Source organism: Malaclemys terrapin, chromosome 2 (genome assembly GCF_027887155.1).
Source record: "Malaclemys terrapin pileata isolate rMalTer1 chromosome 2, rMalTer1.hap1, whole genome shotgun sequence".
In the NCBI taxonomy this organism is placed as follows: domain Eukaryota; kingdom Metazoa; phylum Chordata; order Testudines; family Emydidae; genus Malaclemys; species Malaclemys terrapin.
In genome coordinates, this window is record NC_071506.1 from 200732208 (window position 1) to 200757441 (window position 25234).

The window sequence follows — 25234 nt, forward strand, 5'->3', positions numbered from 1 at the left end:
CTAGTAACTGTGTAATACGTACCTGGAAAGGTGTCTTGCAAATTCAGTTCATGTAAATTCCCTTTAAAGATATGGCCTAGGTGAGACAAATGGTTTGTAGGTAATTAGTGTTCATGGTACGCCCACACCTTGAATACTGTATGCAGTTTTTTGGTGGCACCATCTCAAAAAAGATATATTAGAAATGGAAAAGGTACGGAGAAGGGCAATAAATATGATTGGAATACGGAACAGCTTCCTTATGAGGAGAGATTGAAAAGGCCGGGACTATTCAGCTTGCAAAAGAGATGACTAAGGGGGGATGGGATAGAGATCCATTAAATCATGAATGGTGGGGAAAAAGTGAATAGGAAAGTGTTATCTACACCTTCACATAACACAAGAACCAGGGGTTATCTAATGAAATTGAGGCAGCAAGTTTAAAATCAACAAAAGGAAGTATTTCTTCACACAGTGCACAGTCAACCTGTGGAACTCATTGCCAGGGGATATTGTGAAGGTCAAAACTATAAGTGGGTTCAAAAAAGAATTAGATAAGTACATCAATGGCTATTAGCCAAGATGATCAGGGACACAACCCTATGCTTGGAGTGTCCCTAAGTGTCTTACTGCCAGATACTGGGACTGAACAACTGGGGATGGATCACTTGATAATTTCCCTGTTCTGTTCATTCCCTTTGAAGCATCTGATATTGGCCACTGTCAGAAGACAGGTTACTGGGCTAGATGAACCATTGATCTGACCCAGTATGGCCATATTCTTATGTTCTCTTGTTCTTACGTTTGCAATGAATGAATTGTCCTACCCCCAGGGTAGAAAGTATTATAACCATTACATGCTGAGGTGGCTTTCCAGCAAGGGAAAGATGGAAAGTGATTGAAACCTGTTTGCAGATGCAGGGTCTTGGGGGAAATCTTAGCTGCCAAATCTCTTGCAGGTCTGAAGCAAGAACTGATCCTTGTTTGTGTGCTGAATGTTTCTGACAAGCAGTAAATAGTAAGAAAGAGAAACTTGGTCAGCAGGGTGTGATTTAGCATTTCAGAGTAGGAAACAGCTCTGGGGGCTGCTTCTGACTTGGTCTATCCATGTTTCAAAACCCTTTTCATATTGGACACAGATGCTAGTGCTTGTGGTTTGAAGGACAGAATTTCAGGTAGGCTGCTCCCCGAATCTGAGAATATAGCTTTGGAAATTGAAACTGAAAAAGTTGTCACAGAGATGAAATCCCTATTATAAAGCAGAATGGGCAGGGGTTGTTAGACACTGATAGGAAATACAGAGAAAAGCCCCAAAGAGATTTGGGTGGGAATAAAATTATTTTATGTAGGTGATTTAAAACTGTACTGACAGAAAGACACTGTGTATATGTAAATCGTTAAGTATAGTTATATGACTTGTAACTTGTTAAAGTATTTCTTTTCTTTGTGTTTGGCATGAGTTTTTGGGTGTCACCATGTTAGGCCTCATTGGGACGATGTGCGAACCTGTGTTGGAGGGTGTTATGATGAACTGGGTGAAACCTTGTTGTGGGTTGAGTTAAAACCTTATTCAGATTGATAAGAGTGAACACAACCTTCAGTTAACATAAGGAAAAGGATAGGCCTCCACCAAAGACCAAAGGAGTATGTGAGCCCACCCAGGAGCTTTTGCTGAGTTGTGTGTGTGTGTGTGCGCGCGCGCGCAGAACAGACAAAAAACAGAGATTCAGACAGCCGGCAGCTGGAAGCACTGTGTCTGACCCCAGAAGGGGTCGGGGTGCAGGCTGAAAAGAGTAGGAGTACTTGTGGCACCTTAGAGACTAACAAATTTATTAGAGCATAAGCTTTCGTGGACTACAGCCCACTTCTTCGGATGCATACAGAGAATGAAGAAGTGGGCTGTAGTCCACGAAAGCTTATGCTCTAATAAATTTGTTAGTCTCTAAGGTGCCACAAGTACTCCTGTTCTTTTTGCGGATACAGACTAACACTGCTGCTACTCTGAAAGCTGAAAAGAGTGTTCCTAGTTCTGTGAGGAAAAGAAGCTGTTTCATGCTATTTGATTCTTTCTGCATTCAGAGAGACAGGGCTTTGCATATTTTTTGTAAATAAACAAAACTGCACCAAAGAAATACCTGACTATCACCAATTTATACTCCCAGCTGGAACATCCCCATGGTTCTAAATTTGGATGCTACTTTGGGTTGGAAAAGGGAAACAATGTTTTGCCACTCCAGGTATGACTATCTGAGGTTTGGCCTTTTGGAGGTCTTTGGGTGGGCTGGGGGATTGATGGGATGCTGATCCACTGTTGTTCCTTCGTGTAGAGGGTCCTGCTTCCACCATTTGTCCATGCATGCACTGCCTCACTGAGCAACTCGGGAGACATATCTCTGGTCACTGCTGTTTGGACACTGGAGCTGAACGAGCCCTGACAAAGTCTGACTCTTTTAAAATATTGACTTCCAATATAGTTTGACAACAAACATAGTCTGGTTCAAAGAGAAGGAGGAAGAGTTTGGTCTGGGTAGTTCTGCCATGCTCTCCAGTTTGTGATTGAAGTACCTGATAATTGGCAATGAAGACTGAGGATGGTCCCAGTGCACATTCCCAGGCTTCATAAAGTAGGAATGTACCTCAGGGGTCCAATTGCTATTTTCATTGTACGTCACCTAAGGCCTTGCTTTCTTGGACTAGAGCTACATAGGGGACCCAGCCACTTACCGCTATGAAACTTAAGCATCATCCAGTAAAAACAGGTCTAGAAGTAGATGTGGTTAGTAACTAAAAGTCAAATAAAATTTTTTTGTATAGTTTGGGATATTTTAAGATGGCGCCTTTAGACAGGGATTTGCCTGTGGGAGGATGTCATGTATAAACAGTGTCCCATGGCCATTCTCAAAACTACTGCCCTTTAAAAGTGCAAATTTTAGAGGTCTTGATTTTGGAACAAGGACAATACTACATTTTATTGTGAGACACAGCTGTTATTGCCAAAAGGGGTTATGCATGTTGATTCACATTTGTACTTCCTTTTTCTACTTAAAGAGATACCAACATTTATTTGAAATCCACAAGCTATTTGTGAGGTTTGAATTTTCTGTTAGAGTTGTGTAAATCTTATCTGGTGATTTATCACAATAGTGTGCTAATCCGAAATATCAACTAATTCCTATATGTGCTATTTCCCATGAAGACAAATATTTCTCAAATACTTTAATTTGATTGGATTAAAGGCAGTACTGAGCTACAGCCTATATTAAAGATGCTTATAATATGTTTCACTTCTTATTTCCAGGTGAATTAAAGGATGATAATAACCAGTCAGACGAGAAAGATCAGTCTAGTATGGGAAATGAATCAAAGAAAACAGATGGTAAGGACCTAATTTCTATCACCTTTCCCTTCAACACTTTATGCTGTGCAGAGCATTCTAGACAGCCAATAGTTTGTCCTAAAGTTATAGTATAAGAAATCCAGGGAAAAAATACTCTGCAACATTTGGCAAAACTTCTTGGGGCATCTTCAGGTAAAATTGTCTCTTTCCCAAATAATGTCTAGCAGTACTTAATTGTTATGTTGGTATATCATGTTCCAATTACCTGAACTCACAAAATTTCTACAAGAAAAATCCTGGATAATTTAAGCTTCTCACAAGAGAACATGGTTACATTTAGCTCCATCTTTTTGACTTTCATTTGGCTGAACTCTGCTCTGAGTTACATCACTGTAAATGCAGACTAACTCCATTGACTTCAAAATTTAGCCCATAGTTTATAATCATATATCACACTATGCCAATATAGAAATAAGATTTTCCTGGTTTAACTGGTTATCTGAGAATTCCTCTGGAGTAGTGGACTCCTAAGTAAGATACAGCAAGCATAGATGACCTTGGGCTAGCCCCTTCCCCATCTGGTGTAGTGTGTACGTTAAGGACATCCTAGAGAAGAGGTATGGCTGGAATATTGCTGCATTCCAACCGGTCACTGCTGTGGACAGGGCCAGCTCCAGGCACCATCGTAGCAAGCAGGTGCCTGGGGTGGCCAATGAAGAGGGGGGCGGCACGTCTGGCCGTTCGGCAGCAATTCGGCGGCGGGGTCGTCGCTCCCTCTTGGAGCGAAGGACCTGCCACCAAATTGCCACTGATCGCGATCGCAGCTTTTTTATTTTTTGCTGCTTGGGGCGGCAAAAACACTAGAGCTGGCCCTGGCTGTGGAACAGCCTATTTGGTGTCATTGAAACTGGAAACAATTTAGAGCAGCCCGGAGGCTGCTCTAAATAATGCCAGAAGTCAGACAGGTTCCCAGCAGCCCCAGGAATCAGGAAAGTATAAAAGTGAACGTAAGCCACCTTTACTCCTCTCCCCCTCAGGTGTGCCAAATGGAGTTGTGATATAGCTGAGGATCTGGGCCTATTGCTATGGGAATGATTTTAATAACTGTTAATTAACATTTATAAATGGATACATAACTTGCTGTTACCTTTTACTCGTCTGTATATGTCTCAGTTAAATCCACTGAGAAAATGCAGTTTTCACCTTTATACACAATAGGATAGCTGGTTTTGACACTCAAAAGAATAACAATCCTATTGTAACTACTACAGCAAAAGTTAAGAATGACAATAATTATGTCTTCTATTTCCCTGAAATAAAATATGTCCCCTTAATTGGATATATGTGAATGAATTATTGAATAAGCACATTGTCCTGATAATTTTATAATTCAAAAGAAAAGGTGACTAACATAAATAATATAACACAGTTGATGCAGGAACACATATTAATTCTACCCACATAAATATGTATTTTATAAAATTATCTTTTTAAAAAGGAATGTCTGTCAGGACTTGCTTATTTTATTAGAAAGCCATATTGTTTACACACTTGAGATAAATATCTACCAGAAAAAAAAAACTCTTGGTCAAATAATGAAAAAAAAAAAAACAACAGAAAGGCAGCTATATTACTAAATAAATGATTCAGGTTCAATTCATTACTGTTTGCAGACCCATGCTATTAATTAATCATGAATATTCAGATGACCTCTGTATGGTCATGAAAGTATTTGCAAATGCCAAAATCTTCATGAATCTGTATTCACTTTTTATTATCTACTATTTCTTGTGCACTGTGGAGAATAACTATTTGTTACTCTCCCGTTAAAAAGTGCCAGGTGATCAATCACATTGTAAATAGTCAAATGAAACAATGCAAGAGCAACCCAGAGGCTGAGTATTGTTCATTCTGACACTTCAGATAGCTCTGACCTCACTGGCAGAAAGCAAGAAAAGTTTGTGAATGATTTTCAAACTAAAGAAAAGATGTACATGTGTCACTCTCTTGTTTTGACAGATACTGTTCAATCAGCTCTATCTGTTACTTGCCGTGGAACAAAGCACTTTACTAGCAGAGTGGGGGATCTAGAAAAAGAAATGCTAGTTTGAGACACATGGTTACATACAGAAAAGTGAAATATTTATACAGGCAACGCCAGGTATGCTGGAGAGAAATTGAGAGAGAGAGAGAGAGAGAGAGAGAGACTGTAGGGAAATAGTCACACCTGCATGTAATGCAACAGGGGTTCTCAAACTTCATTACACCACAACCCCCTTCTGACAACAAAAATTACTACATGACTCCAGGAGGGGGAACCAAAGCCTGAGCCCTCCCGAGCCTCACCGCCCCGGGATGGTGGGGCCAAAGCCTGAGGCTTCGGCCCCGGGTGGTGGGGCTCAAGCTTCGGCCCCAGGCAGTGGGGTTCAGGCTTCAGCCCTGGGCCACAGCAAGTCTAATGCCAGCCCTGGTGACCCCATTACAATGTGGACCCGATCCACTTTGGGGGCCCGACCCACAGTTTGAGAACTGCTGTAATAGAGTACAAGACCCTGATCTTGCAAAAGCTTACCTGTGCTTGACTTTATGCACTATCAGTAATCCCACTAAATGAGCTCACAATGTGTAAAGCATGTGCATAAGTCTTTGAAAGTGCAGGGTCTAAGTTAGGGGAGGGCAAACTTTTCGGCCAGAGGGCCACATTGGGTTTCTGAAATTGTATGGACGGCCGGTTAGGGGAGGCCATGCCTCCCCAAACAGCCAGGCATGGCCCGGCCCTGCCCCCTCTCCGACCCCTCCTGCTTCTCGCCCCCTGATGGCCCCCTGGGACTCCTGCCCCGTCCAACCCTTCCGTTCCCTGTCCCCTGACAGACCCCAGAACCCCTGCCCCTGACTGCCCCCCCTGCTGCCCCATCCAACCTCCCCTCTCATTCCTGACTGCCCCCTGGAACCCTTGCCCCATCCAACCACCCCTTCTCCCTGTCCCCTGACCACCCCCGGAACCCCTGCCTCTGACTGCCCCCCACTGCCCCATCCAACCCCTGCTCTCAATCCGGACTGCCCCCTGGGAACCTCTGCCCCCATTCAACCCCCCTGTTCCCTGCCCTCTGATCGCCCCGCCCCCTATCCACACCCTCGCCCCCTGACCACCACCCCGAACTCCCTGCCCTCTATCCAACCCCCCCTGCTCCCTGCCCCCTTAACACGCTTCCTGGAGTGCCAGTGGCTGGCGGCACTATAGCCATGCCGCCCAGAGCACTAGGACACGCAGTGACGCCGCTTGGCTGGAGCCAGCCATGCCACCGCGCAGCACAGAGCACCAGGTCAGGTCGTGGCTCTGCAGCTGCGTTGCCCCAGGAGCTCGCAGCCTTGCCGCCCAGAGCATTGCGCCGGTGGTGGGACAAGCTGAGGCTGCAGGGGAGGGGGAACAGCAGGGGAGGGGCTGGGGGTGAGGGTGAGCCTCCCAGGCCAGGAGCTCAGGGGCCAGGCAGGAGGGTCCCACAGGCTGTAGTTTGCCCACCTCTGCTCTAAGTCACTTAGGGCTTGTCTACACTGGCAATTTACAGCACTGCAACTTTCTCGCTCAGGGTGTAAAAAAACACCCCCCTGAGTGAAGCAAGTTTCAGCTCTGTGAAGCGCCAGTGTAGACAGTGCACCTGCGTTGGGAGCTACGCCCCTCGTGGAGGTGGTTATTTTAGAGCTCTGGGTGAACTCTCTCCTAGCGCTCTGACGCGACCACGCAAGCCACGTTAAAGCGCTGCCCCGGCAGCTAAAGTGCTTTAGCGTTGCCAGTGTAGACTAGCCCTTACAGAATAAGGTATTTGCACAGAGAGCGTGTGGGGGAACTTAGCATAATCTTCCCCTTCTTCATAAAATAGAAACTTTGCAGTAGCTGAGTAGGAACCAACTCTTTGGAAGCTCCACATTGCATAATTATATAAACTGCTATACCTGTACATCAGAAGCCAGATCCGGAGGTCTTTAATCAGGGATAATTCCAACTGATTTCAAAGGGAGTTACTCCTGAGTAAGAAGCTGAGAATGTGATTGAAGAGTGTGAATTGTAAGCAGAATTTAGTTATTTCTATTATTCCCATTACTGCAATACCTGAGTGCCTTGCAATCTTTAATGTAGCACATGACAACACCCTATGAGATAGGGAAGTATTTTCCCTATTTTAGAGATGGGGAACTGACACATAGAGGGGCTAAATAATTTGCCCAAGCTCACAGAAGAAGTCTGTGGTGGAGAAAAGACATGAACCCAGGTCTCCCAAGTCCTAAGCTAGCACCATCTACAGTGGATCATCCTTCCACTCCCTTCACCCTGTCAAACTTATTCTGGTTGATTTCAGCCAGACACTCATTACTTTACTAGAGTTCTTTACTTATGAATATCCTTGCTTATGGGGCAGGCCCCCTGTTCAGCAATGTATACTTTATCTTCAGTACTGAGAAAGGAAGTATAGTATATAATATCAGCAACACAGACTTATCAGAAACATCATCAGCATGAATAGTGTGTCAAATGTTCCCATTTGGATAGAATATTATTCGAGAAGGTTGGAAAACCTATTTTTTACCTATTGAATAATTGCCTTTCTGAGGATGCAAAGGAAAGAACACAACTGCAGACAGTAAGCAGAACAAGTAGGGAGAGGATCCCTGTTAGGGGTTTCCACTGATCTATGTGGAGGCCACATTATTGTTGTTACTGGAATTTGTTGCTCTTGGGATCGAAGCACAGTTTGTTCCATTATTTCTAATAAACTAGGAATAATAGAAAATTAGAAGGATTTTATTATGCTTCTAATCATGTGAGCTTATCATTCTAGTAATAAACATTCCAGTTTCACAGGCATCAGCACTGAGATATATCTGTACTCTTGGTTGGAGGAACCGCCACTCTGAAAGACGAAAAGATGCCAAGCATAAGTGTGTAATAAGGAATGCTCCCATCTAGTGGCTAAATTGTAACCCCACGTTTTACCAAATAGAAATTTGAAAAATATCATGTCCCTCCTATTCAAAATATTTGTCCTAGAATATGGAGAGAATATAGAGATGGTTTATTATTTTTATAAACCGAATCTACATTTCTGTGCATAACACACTTAACAAGAATTCAGGATTTTTGGTGGCTTTTTTGATATAAGCAGGCAAATATTATTAACATAGCCTGTTCGGTTATGTTGCACATGCTGCACTTGCAAACACCTACTTGCAGTCATTTGCTTCTGATTCGATTTGGCAATCACTCCCTAGTCACCAAATATTCTGTAGCTATGGGCCAAGGATTCCTTTTATTACTGTGTCCAAGTATCCTTCAAGAGGATTTTAAAATACCTGTAGTGGCAGATTAGTTAGTGTGATTGCCTGAACTTTTGATATAATGCATCGTTGGTGAATAGAATGCTCTCTTCTATAGCATTAATTCATTTTAATGGCAATAGTTCAGTGATTCTATAGGGCATTTTACTACTTGTGTTAACAGATGTCCTTTCCTGGTGTCACTCCGAAGAGTGGTGCTGTTATTAAAACATATCAGCTACATCATAGAGTCCACCTGTCTTTGCAGTCTCCTTCTGGAGTGAGCACTGGTATTAGGGTTGCCAACTTTCTAATCGCACAAAATCGAACACCCCGGCCCCACCCCTTCCTCGAGGCCCCCGCCCCTGCCCCGCCCCTTCTCCAAGGCTCAGCCCCCACTCGCTCCATCCCCCTTCCTCTGTCGCTCAGTCTCTCCCACCCTCTCTCACTTTCATTGAGCTGGGGCAGTGGGTTGGGATGCAGGAAGGGGGTGAGGGCTCTGGGCTGGGGAGAGAATGAGGGGTTCAGGGTGCAGGAGAAGGCTCCGGTCTGGCGCAGGGATTTGTGCGGGGGGAGATGAGGGCTCCGGCTGGAGGTAAGGGCTCTGGGTGGGGCCGCGGATGAGGGGTTTGGGGTGTAAGAGGGTGCTCCAGGCTGGAGCCGAGGGGTTTGGAGTGCAGGAGGGGATGTGGGCTCTGGTTGGAGGTGTGGGCTCTGGGTAGGGCTTGGTTGAGGGGTTTGTGGTGCAGGAGGGGGCTCAGGGCTGGGGCAGGGGTTTGGGTGTTGGGGACGGGATGTGGGCTCTGGAAGAGAGTTTGGGTGTGGGAGGGGTGCGGGGTTCTGGTGGTGCTTACCACGGCTCTCAGGAAGTGGCCACCAGGTCCCTGCAGCCCTTAGGCTAATGAACAGCCAGGGAGGCTCTGCGCGCTGCCTTCACGCCTGCAAGCTCCACCCCTGCAGCTCCCATTCATCACGGTTCCTGGCCAATGGGAGCTGCGGAGCCGGCACTCGGGGCGGGTGCAGCACGCACAGCCTTCCTGGCCGCCCATGCATTTAGGGGCTGCCAGGACCTGGCAGCCACTTCCAGAAGTTGCGTGTTAGCCCTGGGCCCCTGCTGCGCTGCTGACTGGACTTTTAATGGCCTGGTCAGTGGTGCCAACCAGAGCCACCAGGGTCCCTTTTCAACTGGGCATTCCAGTCAAAAACCGCATGCCTGGCAACCCTGACTGGCATGATTTTCAGTGTTGCAGTGCAGAGTTATATGTCTATCCAGCCAAAACCAATATCCAACAGTGGAGGTGGGCTGCTGCACTGAGGAATCTCTATCCTGTGGCAAAGTCCTGCTCATCTTACAGAAGTAGGCTTGTTGTCAATGGGACTGCTCAAATGGGTAAATGAGCAAGATTTGTCCTTCTTCCTAGAAGCGTGACAATGATAATGAGGGTAAATTTGAGACCATATAAGTAGAGGTGCCCAAAGCTCCAAATATTAGTCTGATTTCTTCTGTATTGACAGAAGCATGATTCTGTTCAGCTTTCAGCAGAGTTCATGAGGCAGATATGATAGTTATCCCCTTTCCTCTGGTCCTCACAGTTTCTATGCTACATGGGACATATCACAATCCAACTTCAAAGGAAAATCGGGATCTCTGTGGGTCAAGATTTGCTGAATATAATTTCCTTCCTTCCTTCCTTTTTTTCTTTATTATTTCTGTTTCAGTAGTACTTAGAAGTCCCAATCTAGGAACTGGGACTTATTATGGTAGGCTCTATGCACATGTTATAAAAAGACAGTCCCTGACCCAAAAACCTCCCTTGAAGGCATGATAGCATTTTGCTGTCCAAACACAGCTTTGCTTGTTACTACACAGATGGTTAATTTGCTGTCCAAACATCCAATTATAGTTCACTAGCTGGATAACTATGCAAATAAATAAATAGGTATTATTTTCTAGTCTGGGCTGGGGCATGGCCATGGCTTATTTAACAAAAGGTGATACTGAAGGCAAGTTGTAATTTGAATAGACTAAGGGATATACTCTATCTGTTTATTATTTTTACTCCCCTTTAACGTTGAATAGGTAATACACAGAATGTAAATGTGATCACAGAAGTTAGTTACAGGAACCCAGCCTTAGTGTTCAACCCTGATCTCAGGTATATTGTTTAATCATGCCACGCATTAGATGACGAGAACAAGAAAATGTTTGAATAATATCTAAAACCTGTCATACTTCTTCATACTTCTTTTTGGTGGAAATCTCATGAAAACAAAGGATTGGGGTGTATGTGCCCAATTTCCAGGAATCCATTGTGGAAGAACAGGAAGCACCGCCTTTCTTACGCTACTTGGTTATTTTTACTTCCAATCTCAGTTGAAGCCAGGGTGCAAAACTTGGCATTAGGAAATGCAGTGTGTTTTGATTTCAATTTTGGGGTCAAGATTTAGTGCAGTGCTCATTGTACTTTAACTGGTTCACTCATCCCAGTTTCATGTCTGGAAAAATCAGCTGTCAATGCTTGTGTGTGCGGTTTGTCTAGGTAACTTTACAAGGTGCATACTCAGGTTAGATGTTGGCATTTGGCCATAGTTCCACGTTGGAGGCAATGTAGAACTGCAAAACACCAAAACACAAAGAAGTGCTCAGGAGACACAATGCTTTCCCCACATCTCCTTGAAACATAAGGGGAGTGTGAACCTGCAAAATCCCTTGTGACGATTCCTCCCACCCCCAGCACAGCCATCCAACTTTGCATACTGGTTGGAGAGGTGGGGCTATGGTCCCACTTCTAGTCTACTCATTTTAGGGCAGTTTGTACCCCTAGAGGTGCATCGACAGAGTATTTCCTGCTTTCTACCAAGGAAGGAAAGTGCTTCTTGTATCTTCCCTCCACTAAATCCAGGGACAATCAGGCCTACTCTGACATGTCCACACAGTCATATCCCTGAGCAAGATTGTGCCCTTAGAGTGAAACCAGATCACAGCTGAGGTAAATAACTGAAATAGAAAGCAGACAGAAAAGCTTCTCAAGAGGGAAGGAAGAATATGGGATAGCTGCTGAAGAGATATTAGTAACGAGAAGCAACACATCTTGTCTTCTCCGTCCCACCAGTAGTCAGTCTCAGGTTTGCACATCCCCTCAGATCATGGCTATTTTAAAAGATATGGAAGATCACAGAATGACTATGAGCTGCCAATATGATGCAGCTATGAAAAAACTAATGCAATCCTAGGATGCATCAGGCGAGATATATCCAGTAGTGATAGGGGAGTGTTATTGCCATTATACAAGGCATTGGTGCGACGTCATCTGGAATTCTGTTTGCATTCTGGTCTCCCATATTTAAGAAAGATGAATTCAAAATGGAACAGGTGCAGAGTAGGGCTATTAGGATGATCAGAGGAATGGAAAACCTACCTTATAAGAGCAGACTTAAGCAGCTTGGCTTATTTAGCCAAAAGAAGGCTGAGGGGAGATACAATTGTTCTGTATCAATACATCAGAGGGATAAATACCAGGGAGGGAGAGGAGTTATTTAAGTTAAGCACCAATGCTGACACAAGAACAAATGGATATAACTGCCGATCAACAAGTTAAGGCTTGACATTAGATGACTGTTTCTAACCATCAGAGGAGGGAAGTTCTGGAATGGCCTTCCAAGGGGAGCTGTGGGGGTAAAAAACCTGACTTGTCACAAGACTGAGCTTGGTACGTTTATGGAAGGGATGATATAATGAGACTATCTACAATGGCATGTAGCTGAGCTGCAACTGCTAGCAGGAAATATTTTCAATGGCTGATGAGGGGACACTAGATAGGAAGGGCCCTGACTTACTACAGAGAATTCTTTGCCAGATGTCTGGCTGGTAGGTCTTGCCCACATTTTCAGGGTCTAACTGATCGCCCTATTTGGAGTTGGGAAGGAATTTCCCCCTGGGTCAGATTGGCAGAGACCCCAGGGGGTGGGGGGAAGGGAAAGGGGGTCACCATCTTCTGCAGCATGGGGCACAGGTCACTTGCTGGTTTAAACTATAGTAAATAGTGGATTCTCTTTAACTTGGAGTCTTTAAATCATGATTTGAGGACTTCAGTAACTCAGCCAAAGGTTATCGGTCTATTAATCTATCGGTCTATTAGTGGCTCGGTGAGGTTCTGTGGCCTGTGATGTGCAGGAGGTCAGACTAGATGATCAAGATCGTCCCTTTTGGCCTTAAAGTCTGAGACTCTGGTCCCCAGTCCTCAAAGGTTTTTTTTCACCTAATTCCCATTGATTTCGTTGGGAGTTAGGAGTCTAAATACCTTTGAGGATCTGGGCCTCTGACACTGCAACATTGATATGTCTAAGTGAAAATGTGAAACCTAGAAAGAAGAAACACTGTAACTGGAAGCATACTGTAATCCAATTTTTAAGGGATACTGTCCAGATTGTCAGTTGTGTTTTGCTTTGTTGGTATATACATGCTCATTGCATCATCCACTGTGCTGCCGGATGGCTCTGTTCTTGTGAGCAAACATGAAGATGTTTCAGCTTATTTGGCTTGTTCAGACCAGGACTAGCTTCCACAGAGTCAATAGATGGTAGACAGGCAGCTAAGTGTTTTGAATAAGTGTCTTTCTACAAGTTAGCTTTCTGTGCCTGGTGCTTTACTACTGCATTTAGACGGGAGGCTCTTGTTCCATCCAAACCAAATGGGGAAAGTAAGGAAGGAAGGAATTGACTGAATCACAGTTCATTCTCCGCTCTACTCCTAGAGCGCTGCAGTTGTGTGCCATACCTTAGTCAGCACAGACTGTAAAGTCACAGTCTAGGCTCAGGAGACTATGATGTGCCATTTCCTATTCAAGGGATCCAGCTCCAGAATCTTTTCCTGACCCTTGGTTAGCTTTGGCTGTGCTGGAGCATCAAACTGATGCTATTTCAAATCAGATACCAAACAATTATTCACCCTTCTTGTGCACAGACAGCACCAGCATTCTAGCTGCCACCTGTAAAGAGCAACTCTTGAGATGCACTTTATCACATCTTTATTAACAGCAGCATATTCATAAGTTATTTGATCATGAAATGTATAATAAGTTTCTACAATGGTTTTGGTAGATGATGCATTCACTGTGCATTGCAATGTCAGACATTTCTGACATACTTGTTATTTTTCTCCTGTGCTCTGAATTTCCAAAATGTGCTTGTAATCATCGGGAAAATATATAAACTAATCTCTTCCCCCCCACACACACACTAAAATGATTGTAGGTCAAATATAATAGAAGCTGTCAGACAAATACAAGTCTCTAGATCAGTGTGAACAGGACATGAAATTATTTGAAGTCATGAATGATTTAGGGATAATTATGTGCCAAAACCAGAAATTCAGAATCTCTTCTATGCTAATACCATTTTCCCCCCTAGCAAAATCAACATTAAAGACTCCGGTCATCAGCTAAATCAAACGGATGTTATTTAAAATCAGATACCAAATAAGTATTCAAGAATTTTTCCCTCAGTGTTTATTCTCTGTTTTTCTAGCTAAACAGGACTCTGTCACCTTGAAGTTATGTTCTGTTTTCTTTAGCAAGAATTATCACTCTAAAATTTCAGATCCTTTTAAAAATAGATAATGGAGATGAATTAAAACATAATGTGTTGTATTTCCTCTTTGGTTGATTTACTGTGCTGTATCTCTCGGGCCTCTTCCTTACTGTCTTTCCTGTCACAACAGAAACAAGAGAGAGACACAAATGTGCAAGTTATTCATTCATGGTCTAAATGTTCTTTAAAAAGGCTTTCCCAGTCTAACTAAAGCTGCTAAAAGAAATCTGAGTGTTAAAACTCCAAAGAGCCATCTAGTGGTTGGAGTAGGACACTGGGTCTCAGGACCCTGGGTTCTATTCCTAGCTGTGAGACTTTAACCAAGTAAATGTAGCTAAAATTTTCAAACTAGGGTGTCTAAAGCTGGGACCCATGTGTAAATGAATATTTAGGCACCCACTGGGGACAGGTACTTCAGCACCTTTTAAAATCAGGCCACTTATTTAGGGGCTCAGTCCTGCAAGGTGTTGAGCAGTCTGGCCCTGCTCTAGTAGAGAAGTTAAATATGTGCTTAACTTTAAGCATGTGACTAATCCCGCTGACATCTGTGCATTAGATGAGTGTGACAACAGTATATATGAAACAGGAATATTTCATTCAAATAATGGAATAAAATTCAAATTGCTAACACAGTGGAAAATTGGGTGATGTTCCTAAATAATTGAAATGAAAGATGAGGAAAAGTTCAAGTAAGTCATGTAGTCCATCACCTTGCTGTAGTTGTATTGTCCCCTCTAATGCATTTTATTGTCCGGTGTAATTTTAAATGTCAACGCAATAGGAATTCCCCCAGGGAGACAATTCCACAGCCTAATAGATCAGGAAGTTTCATAAACAGCCTAAATGATCTATTTTTTAATGTCATCCCATTAATACTAATTACATCTGTTAGGATATAGATATTCAGGCCTGTCTAAACAGCAGGGGCAGCCATAATCTGGGAAGCGAACGGTCACATCCTCCCCAGTCACACTGAAATAAGGTAGTTTGGGGCTGTTAAAAAGAGCTGGGAAGCAGGGGTGGCAGGTTTGTAGAAATTCTGGTGATGCCCAGAACCCACCCACCCCCAAACTCCGCCCCCACCTGCCTAAGGCTCTGGGAGGGAGTTTGGGTGGGGGGAGGAGGTCTGGGATGCAGGCCCCGGGATGGAGTTTGGGTGCTGGGTGCAGGGGCGGCGAGTTGTATGGGCCGGTGCTGCCTGGGCTTCAGCAATATTCAGGGCCTGGGGGCCCAGCTCCACCAATGTTTGCGGCCGGGTCTCTCCCCCGGCCCCGCCTGCCGCCCCCATGCGCCTCCCCCGAGTGTCCCCCGGCCCCCATTTGCTGCCCCCCGCGCACCTCCCCTGGGCCCTGGAGCCTGCAGCTCCACACTGACTCTGCTCTGCCGGCTCCCCATCCGCTAGTGGCAGGGCAGGCTGCCCTTACCCTGCCCTTCTGCCTCAGACCCTTCCCTTTTCCGGAGGGACCCTCCACCAGCACAGCCCAGCCCCCCCGCCTGCAGTCACCGCTCCTGCCCCATGCTGGGTAAGGGGCAGACCCATCCCTCACCCCCAGTGAGGCTACAATGAGGGGAAGCAGCAGGGGAAGAGGCGCACATGGAAGCCCCCCCGGCACCCACCACAGGGGAGGTGAGGGGGCTTTCTGGTCCTGAGAGGGGCCCTAGGAGCACGTGCAGTGACAGTGGTGGGGGTGAGTGTGCTGCCGGTGGGGGGAGAGGGCTGGGAGTCCTCTCTGCCCCGGCCCCAGGGCAGCCTGCCTGCACCCCAAACTGATCCCCAGCCCTGCCCCACTCCAAACCCCTCATCTCCAGCCAGAGCCATCACCCCCCACACCCCTACCCTCTGCCCTAGCCCTGAGCCCCTCCCAAACCTCTCATCCCCAGCCCCAGCCCTAGCCCTCACACCCTAACCCTCTGCCCCAGTCCTGAGCTCCCTCCTGCATCATGAACCCCTCATCCCCAGCCCCACCCCACAGCCCTCACCCCAAACCTCTGCCTTAGCCCTGAGCCCCCCAAACCCCTCACCCCCAGCCTCACCCCACACCCCAACACTCTGCCTTAGCCCTGAGCCCCCCAAACACCTCATCCACAGCCCACCCCACAGCCCTCATCCCTGCACCCCCTCCTATCCCCAAACTCCCTCCCAGAGCCTGCACCCTGCACCCCTCCAGCACCCTAATCCCCAGCCCAGGTCCTGCACCCAGACCTCCTCCCCCACCCAAACTCCCTTCCAGAGCCTTAGGCAGGTGGGGGTGGATTTTTGGGGGGGAGGCGGTTTCTGGGCACCACCAAAATTTCTACAAACCTTCCACCCCTGGCTGGGTGCAGGCTCCGGGCTGGGACATGGTGTGGGGGTGCAGGAGAGAGTGAGGGGTGCAGGCTCTGGGAGTGAGTTTGGGGATAGGAGGAGGTGCAGGGCTGAGGGCTGTGGGGATGAGAATGAGGGGTTTGAAGTGTGGGAGGGGGCTCAGGGCTAGGGCAGAGGGTTGGGGTATGGGGTGAGGGCTGTGGGGTGGGGCTGGAGATGAGGGGTTCATGATGCAGGAGGGGGCTAAGGGCTGGGGCAGAGGATTAGGGTGCAGGGGGATGAGGGCTCTGGCTGGGGCTGAGGGGTTTGGGGCATTGGAGAGGCTCAGGGCTAGGGCGGAAGGGCAGGGTAAGGGCAGCCAGCCCTGCCATTAGTGGATGGGGGGGGCACTAGGACCCTGCGGCAGCAGTTGATGCCGGGAGCCGGCAGAGCAGAGTCAGCATGAGCTGCAGGCTCCGGGACCGGGGGAGGTGCGCAGGGGCAGCAAGTGGGGCCAGGGGACACTCGGGGCAGGCGCGTGGGGGCGGCAGGCAGGGCCGGGGGAGAGACCCGGCCCCAAATTTTGGTGGAGCAGGGACCCTGGGCCCTGAATATTGCTGGAGCCCTGGCACCATGGGCCCATACAACTCGCCGCCCCTGCTGGGAATGGGGACACTGAAGAAGGAAATTGGAATCATTGCTTGCTGGAAGTTCACCCCAATAAACATCGAATTGTTTGCACCTTCAGACTTTGGGTATTGTTGCTCTCTGTTCATGGGAGAAGGACCAGAGAAGTGAGAGGGTGAAGGAATAAGCCCTCTAACATCTTGGTGCCGTGACTCGGATGCATCGCTTCGGACAGGGGGGTGGAAATTGTTTCTTTTGTTTTTCAGACACTCTACAAGCAAGCTGTCGCCAGCGGAAGAATACCCCAGAATACCATGGATATATGTTTTGTGGTGTTCGTCTGTGGTGTTTGTCTTGTTGCTAGCATTGCTGTGTTTCAATGAACAGAAAACCTCATGACATGGGTAGGGGATGGCTTCTAAAGGCTAACCTAGGGGGGAGATGTGTATGGGAATGCAAAATGCTCAACTAGGAGGCCAGCACCTGTGTAATAGCTACCATGGTACATGGAATGGCAACTAAGCTGGTTGCCACAAACCCTATGGGAATAATGAGAAGGGAAGGCACTCGCTGGGAATCAATGCAGGGGTGTGTGACATTGTGTAAATCCAGAGAAGATGTTTGGATGTTCCCCTCCCTGATGGCTATGGAGGAGCACATCCAATGACCTATGGCAAGGGGTGGACAATTGGGTGTACTGTGTATGAGGTGTTTTGCTGGGAATGTACATATTAGTAGGGGGCATAGGCGCCGACTCCGTGGGTGCTCCAGGGCTGGAGCACCCACGGGGAAAAATTGGTGGGTGCTGAGCACCCACCAGCAGCTCCCCGCCCCGCTCCCCACCCCGCCCCAGCTCCCCACCACTTCCACTCCACCTCCGCCTCCTCCCCTGAGCACGCCGCTGGGTCCTGCTTCTCCCCTCTCCCTCCCAGTGCTTCCGCCATGAAACATCTGTTTCACGCAGCAAACCTGGGCGCGAGGGGGGAGAGGGGGGAACTTAGGGCAGGAGCAGGGACTGGGATTTGGGGAGGGGACCAATAGAGGCAGGGAGGGGGTGGAGTCGGGCGGGGACATGAGCACCCACCGGCACCCAATAGAGGCAGGGAGGGGGCGGAGTCGGTCTGGGGCGGGCGCGCAAGCACCCCCTGGTGCCAACAAAAGTTGGCTCCTGTGGTAGGGGGCACAATTACAGCAGCCCATAACCAAACTACATACTGCTATTTGGACTTTGGTGCACAAATGGATCTGTGAATCTTATTGCTGTGAATAATCGAACCAGTGCATACTGCCTGATTCCATTCCAAATGGTTAAGTTGGTTTGGACAATAACCCATTTCTCTGTGGACATTCAATGGATTTATAATATGAACAAAAGCAAGCAAAACCTGCAGGGGCAGCTTGTTGCAACTGCCAGCAACTGGACACATTAAGATGTTGAACCTGTCGAAGGAGGAGAGGCAGTGTTTTGGTGGTGGCTCGGATATTGGACCATACTGCAGTGGTCAGGACTCTCGGTGTTGCTGTGGATTATTATAGTGGCTGGTGTATTGTTAAGTACACTTGTGTTACGTTGCATATGAAGATAACCTATAAGTAATGTAGTAAGGCCTTCCCCACCCCCACCCCCAGTGTACTAGACAACCCGGACCCAACCTTCTCGGGCCCACTATAATGGGAAGTTTGGAACACTAATTGGAATAGGTGTGGTATGCCCATACAAGAGAAGGTGCAGGGCACGATACTACACAAGGTGCAGTGGGACAAATGGAATATTGACACCTTCCATCTTGATGTCTGTCCCTATCGGGAAATGTGTCACCATATGTCCTGTGCCTTTTCAGGGATACCTGGGCAGGAGGATCCCAAAAGAAAAAGAAAAAAAAGGGGTGGAGTGTTAGGATATGTCTGTAAAGGCCTATACTTTAAGAATTTAGGTATATGTTTATTACTTAGCAAGTTATAGAGGTACAAAACAAGAATCAGAATCAGTCTGCCTGTTTATAGGCCTTCGCTCCCTATGGTAGTCTAAGGCCTTGTTCTTAGGCTAAGGCCTTTGGCTAAACAGCAGGGGCAGCCTTAAGCTGGGAAGCGAACGGTCACATCCTCACCAGTCACGCTGAAATAAGGCAGTTTTGGGCTATTAAAAAGATGATCTGATCTGTCACCTCCAGAGAAAGGGAAGAGCCTAGAAGATTTAAAGAAAATTTAGTTTGATAGCATCCTGTCTGGCAAGAACACACTTATCTATAGCTGGGGTGTGAAATCCTCATTTCTTTGTTGTTCTATCATTGTAGTCCCCATTTCCCTAAGCAGGAAGAACTGGAAGTGCTAATAAATAAATACAACTATGACATTGTTGGCATCACTGAAACTTGGTGGGATAATGCACATGATTGGAATGTTGGTGTGGATGGGTACAGCTTGCTCAGGAAGGATAGACGGGAAAAAAGGAGGAGGTGTTGTCTTATATATTAAAAATGTACACACTTGGATTGAGGTGGAGATGGACATAGGAGACGGAAGTGTTGAGAGTCTCCGGGTTAGGCTAAAAGGGGTAAAAAAACAAGGGTGATGTCAAGCTAGGAGTCTACTACAGGCCACCTAACCAGGTGGAAGAGGTGGATGAGGCTTTTTTTAAACAACTAACAAAATCATCCAAAGCCCAAGATTTGGTAGTGGTGAGGGACTTCAACTATCCGGATACATGTTGGGAAAATAACACAGCAGGGCACAGACTATCCAACAAATTCTTGGACTGCATTGCAGACAACTTTTTATTTCAGAAGGTTGAAAAAGCTACTTGGGGGGGGGGAAGCTGTTCTAGACTTTAACAAATAGGGAGGAACGCATTGAGAATTTGAAAGTAGAAGGCAGCTGGGGTGAAAGTGATCATGAAATCATAGAGTTTGCAATTCTAAGGAAGGGTAGAAGGGAGTACAGCAAAATAGAGACAATGGATTTCAGGAAGGCGGATTTTGGTAAGCTCAGAGAGCTGATAGGTAAGGTCCCATGGGAATCAAGACTGAGGGGAAAAACAAATGAGGAGAGTTGGCAGTTTTTCAAAGGGACACTATTAAGGGCCCAAAAGCAAGCTATTCTGCTGGTTAGGAAAGATAGAAAATGTGGCAAAAGACCACCTTGGCTTAACCACGAGATCTTGCATGATCTAAAAAATAAAAAGGAGTCATATAAAAAATGGAAACTAGGACAGATTACAAAGGATGAATCTAGGCAAACAACACAGGAATGCAGGGACAAGATTAGAAAGGCAAAGGCACAAAATGAGCTCAAACTAGCTACAGGAATAAAGGGAAACAAGAAGACTTTTTATCAATACATTAGAAGCAAGAGGAAGACCAAAGACAGGATAGGCCCACTGCTCAGTGAAGAAGGAGAAACAGTAACAGGAAACTTGGAAATGGCGGAGATGCTTAATGACTTCTTTGTTTCGGTCTGCACCGAGAAGTCTGAAGGAATGCCTAACATAGTGAATGCTAATGGGAAGGGGGTAGGTTTAGCAGATAAAATAAAAAAAGAACAAGTTAAAAATCACTTAGAAAAGTTAGATGCCCGCAAGTCACCAGGGCCTGATGAAATGCATCTTAGAATACTCAAGGAACTAATAGAGGAGGTATCTGAGCCTCTAGATATTCTCTTTGGAAAATCATGGGAGACGGGAGAGTTTCCAGAAGACTGGAAAAGGGCAGATATAGTGCCCATCTATAAAAAGGGAAATAAAAACAACCCAGGAAACTACAGACCAGTTAGTTTAACTTCTGTGCCAGGGAAGATAATGGAGCAAGTAATTAAGGAAATCATCTGTAAACACTTGGAAGGTGATAAGGTGATAGGGAATAGCCAGCATGGATTTATAAAGAACAAATCGTGTCAAACCAATCTAATAGCTTTCTTTGATAGGATAACGAGTCTTGTGGATAAGGGAGAAGCTGTGGATGTGGTATACCTAGACTTTAGTAAGGCATTTGATACGGTCTCGCATGATATTCTTATCGATAAACTAGGCAAATACAATTTAGATGGGGCTACTATAAGGTGGGTGCATAACTGGCTGGGTAACCGTACTCAGAGAGTTGTTATTAATGGTTCCCAATCCTGCTGGAAAGGCATAACAAGTGTGGTTCCGCAGGGGTCTGTTTTGGGACCGGCTCTGTTCAATATCTTTATTAACGACTTAGATATTGGCATAGAAAGTACGCTTATTAAGTTTGCAGATGATACCAAACTGGGAGGGATTGCAACTGCTTTGGAGGACAGGGTCATAATTCAAAATGATCTGGACAAATTGGAGAAATGGTCTGAGGTAAACAGGATGAAGTTTAACAAAGACAAATGCAAAGTGCACCACTTAGGAAGGAAAAATCAGTTTCACCCATACAGAATGGGAAGAGACTGTCTAGATGCTATGCAACGGAAGAAGTGAGGTTTTTACCCATGAAAGCTTATGCACAAATAAATCTGTTAGTCTTTAAGGTGCCACCAAACTCCTTGTTGTTTTTTTCTAGGAAGGAGTATGGCAGAAAGGATCTAGGGGTAATAGTGGACCACAAGCTAAATATGAGTCAACAGTGTGGTGCTGTTGCAAAAAAAGCAAACATGATTCTGGGATGTATTAACAGGTGTGTTGTGAGAAGTCATTCCTCCTCTCTACTCTGCGCTGGTTAGGCCTCAACTGGAGTATTGTGTCCAGTTCTGTGCACCGCATTTCAAGAAAGATGTGGAGAAATTGGAGAGGGTCCAGAGAAGAGCAACAAGAATGATTAAAGGTCTTGAGAACATGACCTATGAAGGAAGGCTGAAAGAATTGGGTTTGTTTAGTTTGGAAAAGAGAAGACTGAGAGGGGACATGATAGCAGTTTTCAGGTATCTAAAAGGGTGTCATAAGGAGGAGGAAGAAAACTTGTTCACCTTAGCCTCTAAGAATAGAACAAGAAGCAATGGGCTTAAATTGCAGCAAGGGAGGTTTAGGTTGGACATTAGGAAAAAGTTTCTAACTGTCAGGGTGGTTAAACACTGGAATAAATTGCCTGGGGAGGTTGTGGAATCTCCATCTCTGGAGATATTTAAGAGTAGGTTAGATAAATGTCTATCAGGATGGTCTAGACAGTATTTGGTCCTGGACTTTGGCAGGGGACTGGACTCGATGAGCTCTCGAGGTCCCTTCCAGTCCTAGAATATATGAATCTATGAATTGTTTGTCCGTATAATCTTTGTCTGGTTCTGTGATTGTTTCTGTCTGCTGTATAATTAATTTTGTTGGGTGTAAACCAATTAAGCTGGTGGGATATAATTGGTTAGATAATCATGTTACAATATGTTAGGATTGGTTAGTTAAATTTCAGTAAAATGATTGGTTAAGATATAGCTAAGCAGAACTCAAGTTTTACTATATAGTCTGCAGTCAATCAGGAAGTAAGAGGAGGGAATTGGAATGATGTTTTGCTAAGCGGGGTAGAATGGGAACTGGGACACAGGCAAGGCTCTGTGGTGTCAGAGCTGGGAAAGGGGACTCTGAGGAAGGAAACTGGATCATTGCTTACTGGAAGTTCACCCCAATAAACATTGAATTGTTTTCTCCTTTGGACTTCGGGTATTGCTGCCCTCTGTTCATGCGAGAAGGACCAGAGAAGTGAGAGGGTGAAGGAATGATCCCTCTAACAACATTCTCCAAACCACCCTAAATAATTCCTCTCTTTCCTTGATGTTTATGCCCTTCAAATATATTGCAAATGCTACAACCCCAGATCAGACCTGCCTGACATGCAGGTGTCCAAGGGAAGACAGGGCATGAGAACTCCAAACAGCACAGTTCTTGCTTTAACGATGGGGTTGTACAAGACCTCAGTTTCTAAGCTGCTTTTGAGGCACTTAATTTCATCCCCGCCTAATGTATCAAAAGGCCAACTTTCTCTCCAGCTGCTTCCTCTTCCTTTGATGCATCTCTTTGAATCCCCCCAGTTCTCTTTGATCCCTTTGGATAGCACTAGCACATTACTAGAGCTGTTCAAATAGCATCTGTCAGATCAAAAATTCAACAAACTTGAGGACTTTTGTGGGGCAGGACGTTGTGATTCATTCCCAGAGGTCGGCAACCTTCAGCACGCGGCCCATCAGGGTAATCCACGAGACATTTTGTTTACATTGACCATCCACAGGCATGGCCCCCTGCAGCTCCCAGTGGCCATGGGAAGGTTGCCAACCCCGGCACTAACCAGTCCTGTTAATTGCAAATGTTTATCCCTGTGTGTAACTAGTCACAAAATGTTTTGGATGAATAATTTTCAAATTATGGCTTATTCAAAACCTGTTTCTTTAGGTTATTTGCCATTGTGTTGCCAGAGGAGTTGTGGATGCTTAGCATTATTCCCTAGCACCCTTAGCTGACACAAGAAAAGGCAGTGAAGTGCTCTGGAGAGAGTCATGGCTATTCTGCCGTAGGAAGGGTTTTTGTAACGTGATTACTTAGGGAGACAGGAGAGAGAAAAGGGATATGTCCGGGGATGAGGCGTTTTGGTGCTCCACGTACACTTGGATAGTTTTCTTCCAACATATTCTGCATTCACTAATAGCAGAGATGCAGCATAGAAATCACTTCCATGTCTTTAACTTTTGTAGTTGTTTTCATATAATTGACACAAAATGTTATATTGATAGCATAGCAAATGCTTCTCTCTCTCATGGTGACATAATGCTCATCAGAAGCATTACATGGCATGATAGCGAGGGGATAATATTTGTACATTGTAAGTAATTTTTTCCAGAACTGAACTGAATTAGAAGACGGCCACAGTCTAATTAAAAGGAAAATCTTGGTGCAACCTTAACCACAGAATCCCTTTGTTTCTCATAATTATTAAGAAATCTTTATAGTTGTAATGAAATATAGGAGTGATGAAATAATCGAATATATGGAATGGGATTTTAGATATACAATCACACAGAAAGGGAAGAGCGCATGACGGTGTGATGTAGTATATACATTTTATCAAAAGGGATGGCCACATTACTCACCCAAGACAGCCAAGTAGGTCATCCCAAAAACTGCCTGTGATGGGGTATATCAGACCCTCTGAGGCTCCCTACTGGAGTCCTTGAGGACCTGCCACACCCTGCCCCAGAAAAGGGCAGTGGAGAGGGTCCTCCATTCTGCCTAGAATGGCTGTGTGGGACACAGCCAATCAGGGCCCAGAAGGTCAGTATAAGAGGAGCTGCAGGGCTAGAGTAAGTTCCAGTTCCTTGCTGGAGCTATAGGAGTGTGGCTGGTGTGTGGCTGGCTGAGGGAGCTGCAAGTTCTTGGATGAGGTAGTGCTGCCAGAAGCTAGAGAGAGTGAGAAGGAGCCCTGAGCTGGTTGCAGGGACTCCATGAGGACAAGGCCCTGAGGTAAGGGTGGTGATGGCGCAGGGCCGTGGGGAAGTGGCCCAGGGAATTAGAGCAGCAGCATGACTTAGATAAAGGGACACAGCAGACAGCTGCTATCTCTGGGAGGGAGCAGACTTCATCACCAAGGAGGGAACCCTATCCTGAAGCAGGGACAACTTGAGGAAGATATTACACAGGATCCCTTTTGTACCCCGGAAAGAATTTTGCTTTGTTTTTGACTCAGCTGGAGGGTTGAGTCACCAAAGACACACCACAGAGAGAGAGAGAGCGCAGACATGAGCACTTGGCCAAGGGCGGGGGGAAGAGAGCGCTCGTGAAAGGTGAATGTGCCCCGTTACACTGCCAATAAAATATTTGTACCACACTACGTTATCATGTGTTCTGTATTTGTAGGGGGAAAATGTTAGAAATGTTTTGGATTTTAAAATGTCAGGCCCAACTGTGTCATGTAGACACAGCACTTCTTTGGAGGAGGTGTGGAGTTGCATGAACCAAATAGTTGCTCTGGGAGGTACTGTTCCTGGAATAAGCATAATACCTTCCAAACTTCTGGGGAGCAGGCACCCAGCTGGTACAGAGAGAGGCAGAGCTGTCAGATCTTCACAGGCATTAATTACTATGGGTCAGATCCTCAGATGGTGTAAATCGGCATAGCTCCATTGACTTCTGTGGGCTACTCCGATTTATCCCAGCTGAGGATCTGGCTTAA

General features: G+C 45.9%; 1 protein-coding gene across 3 annotated transcripts in view; it reads left to right on the forward strand.

Annotated features, from left to right (window-relative positions):
* PDE1C (phosphodiesterase 1C) overlaps positions 1 to 25234 on the forward strand; it is a 430287-nt gene that overhangs the window by 375394 nt on the left and 29659 nt on the right. For all 3 annotated transcript variants that reach the window (XM_054019358.1, XM_054019359.1, XM_054019360.1), the window contains one exon: positions 3278 to 3355. In XM_054019358.1, coding sequence (XP_053875333.1) covers positions 3278 to 3355 — 78 coding nt within the window. The remainder of the gene's footprint in view (positions 1 to 3277; positions 3356 to 25234) is intronic.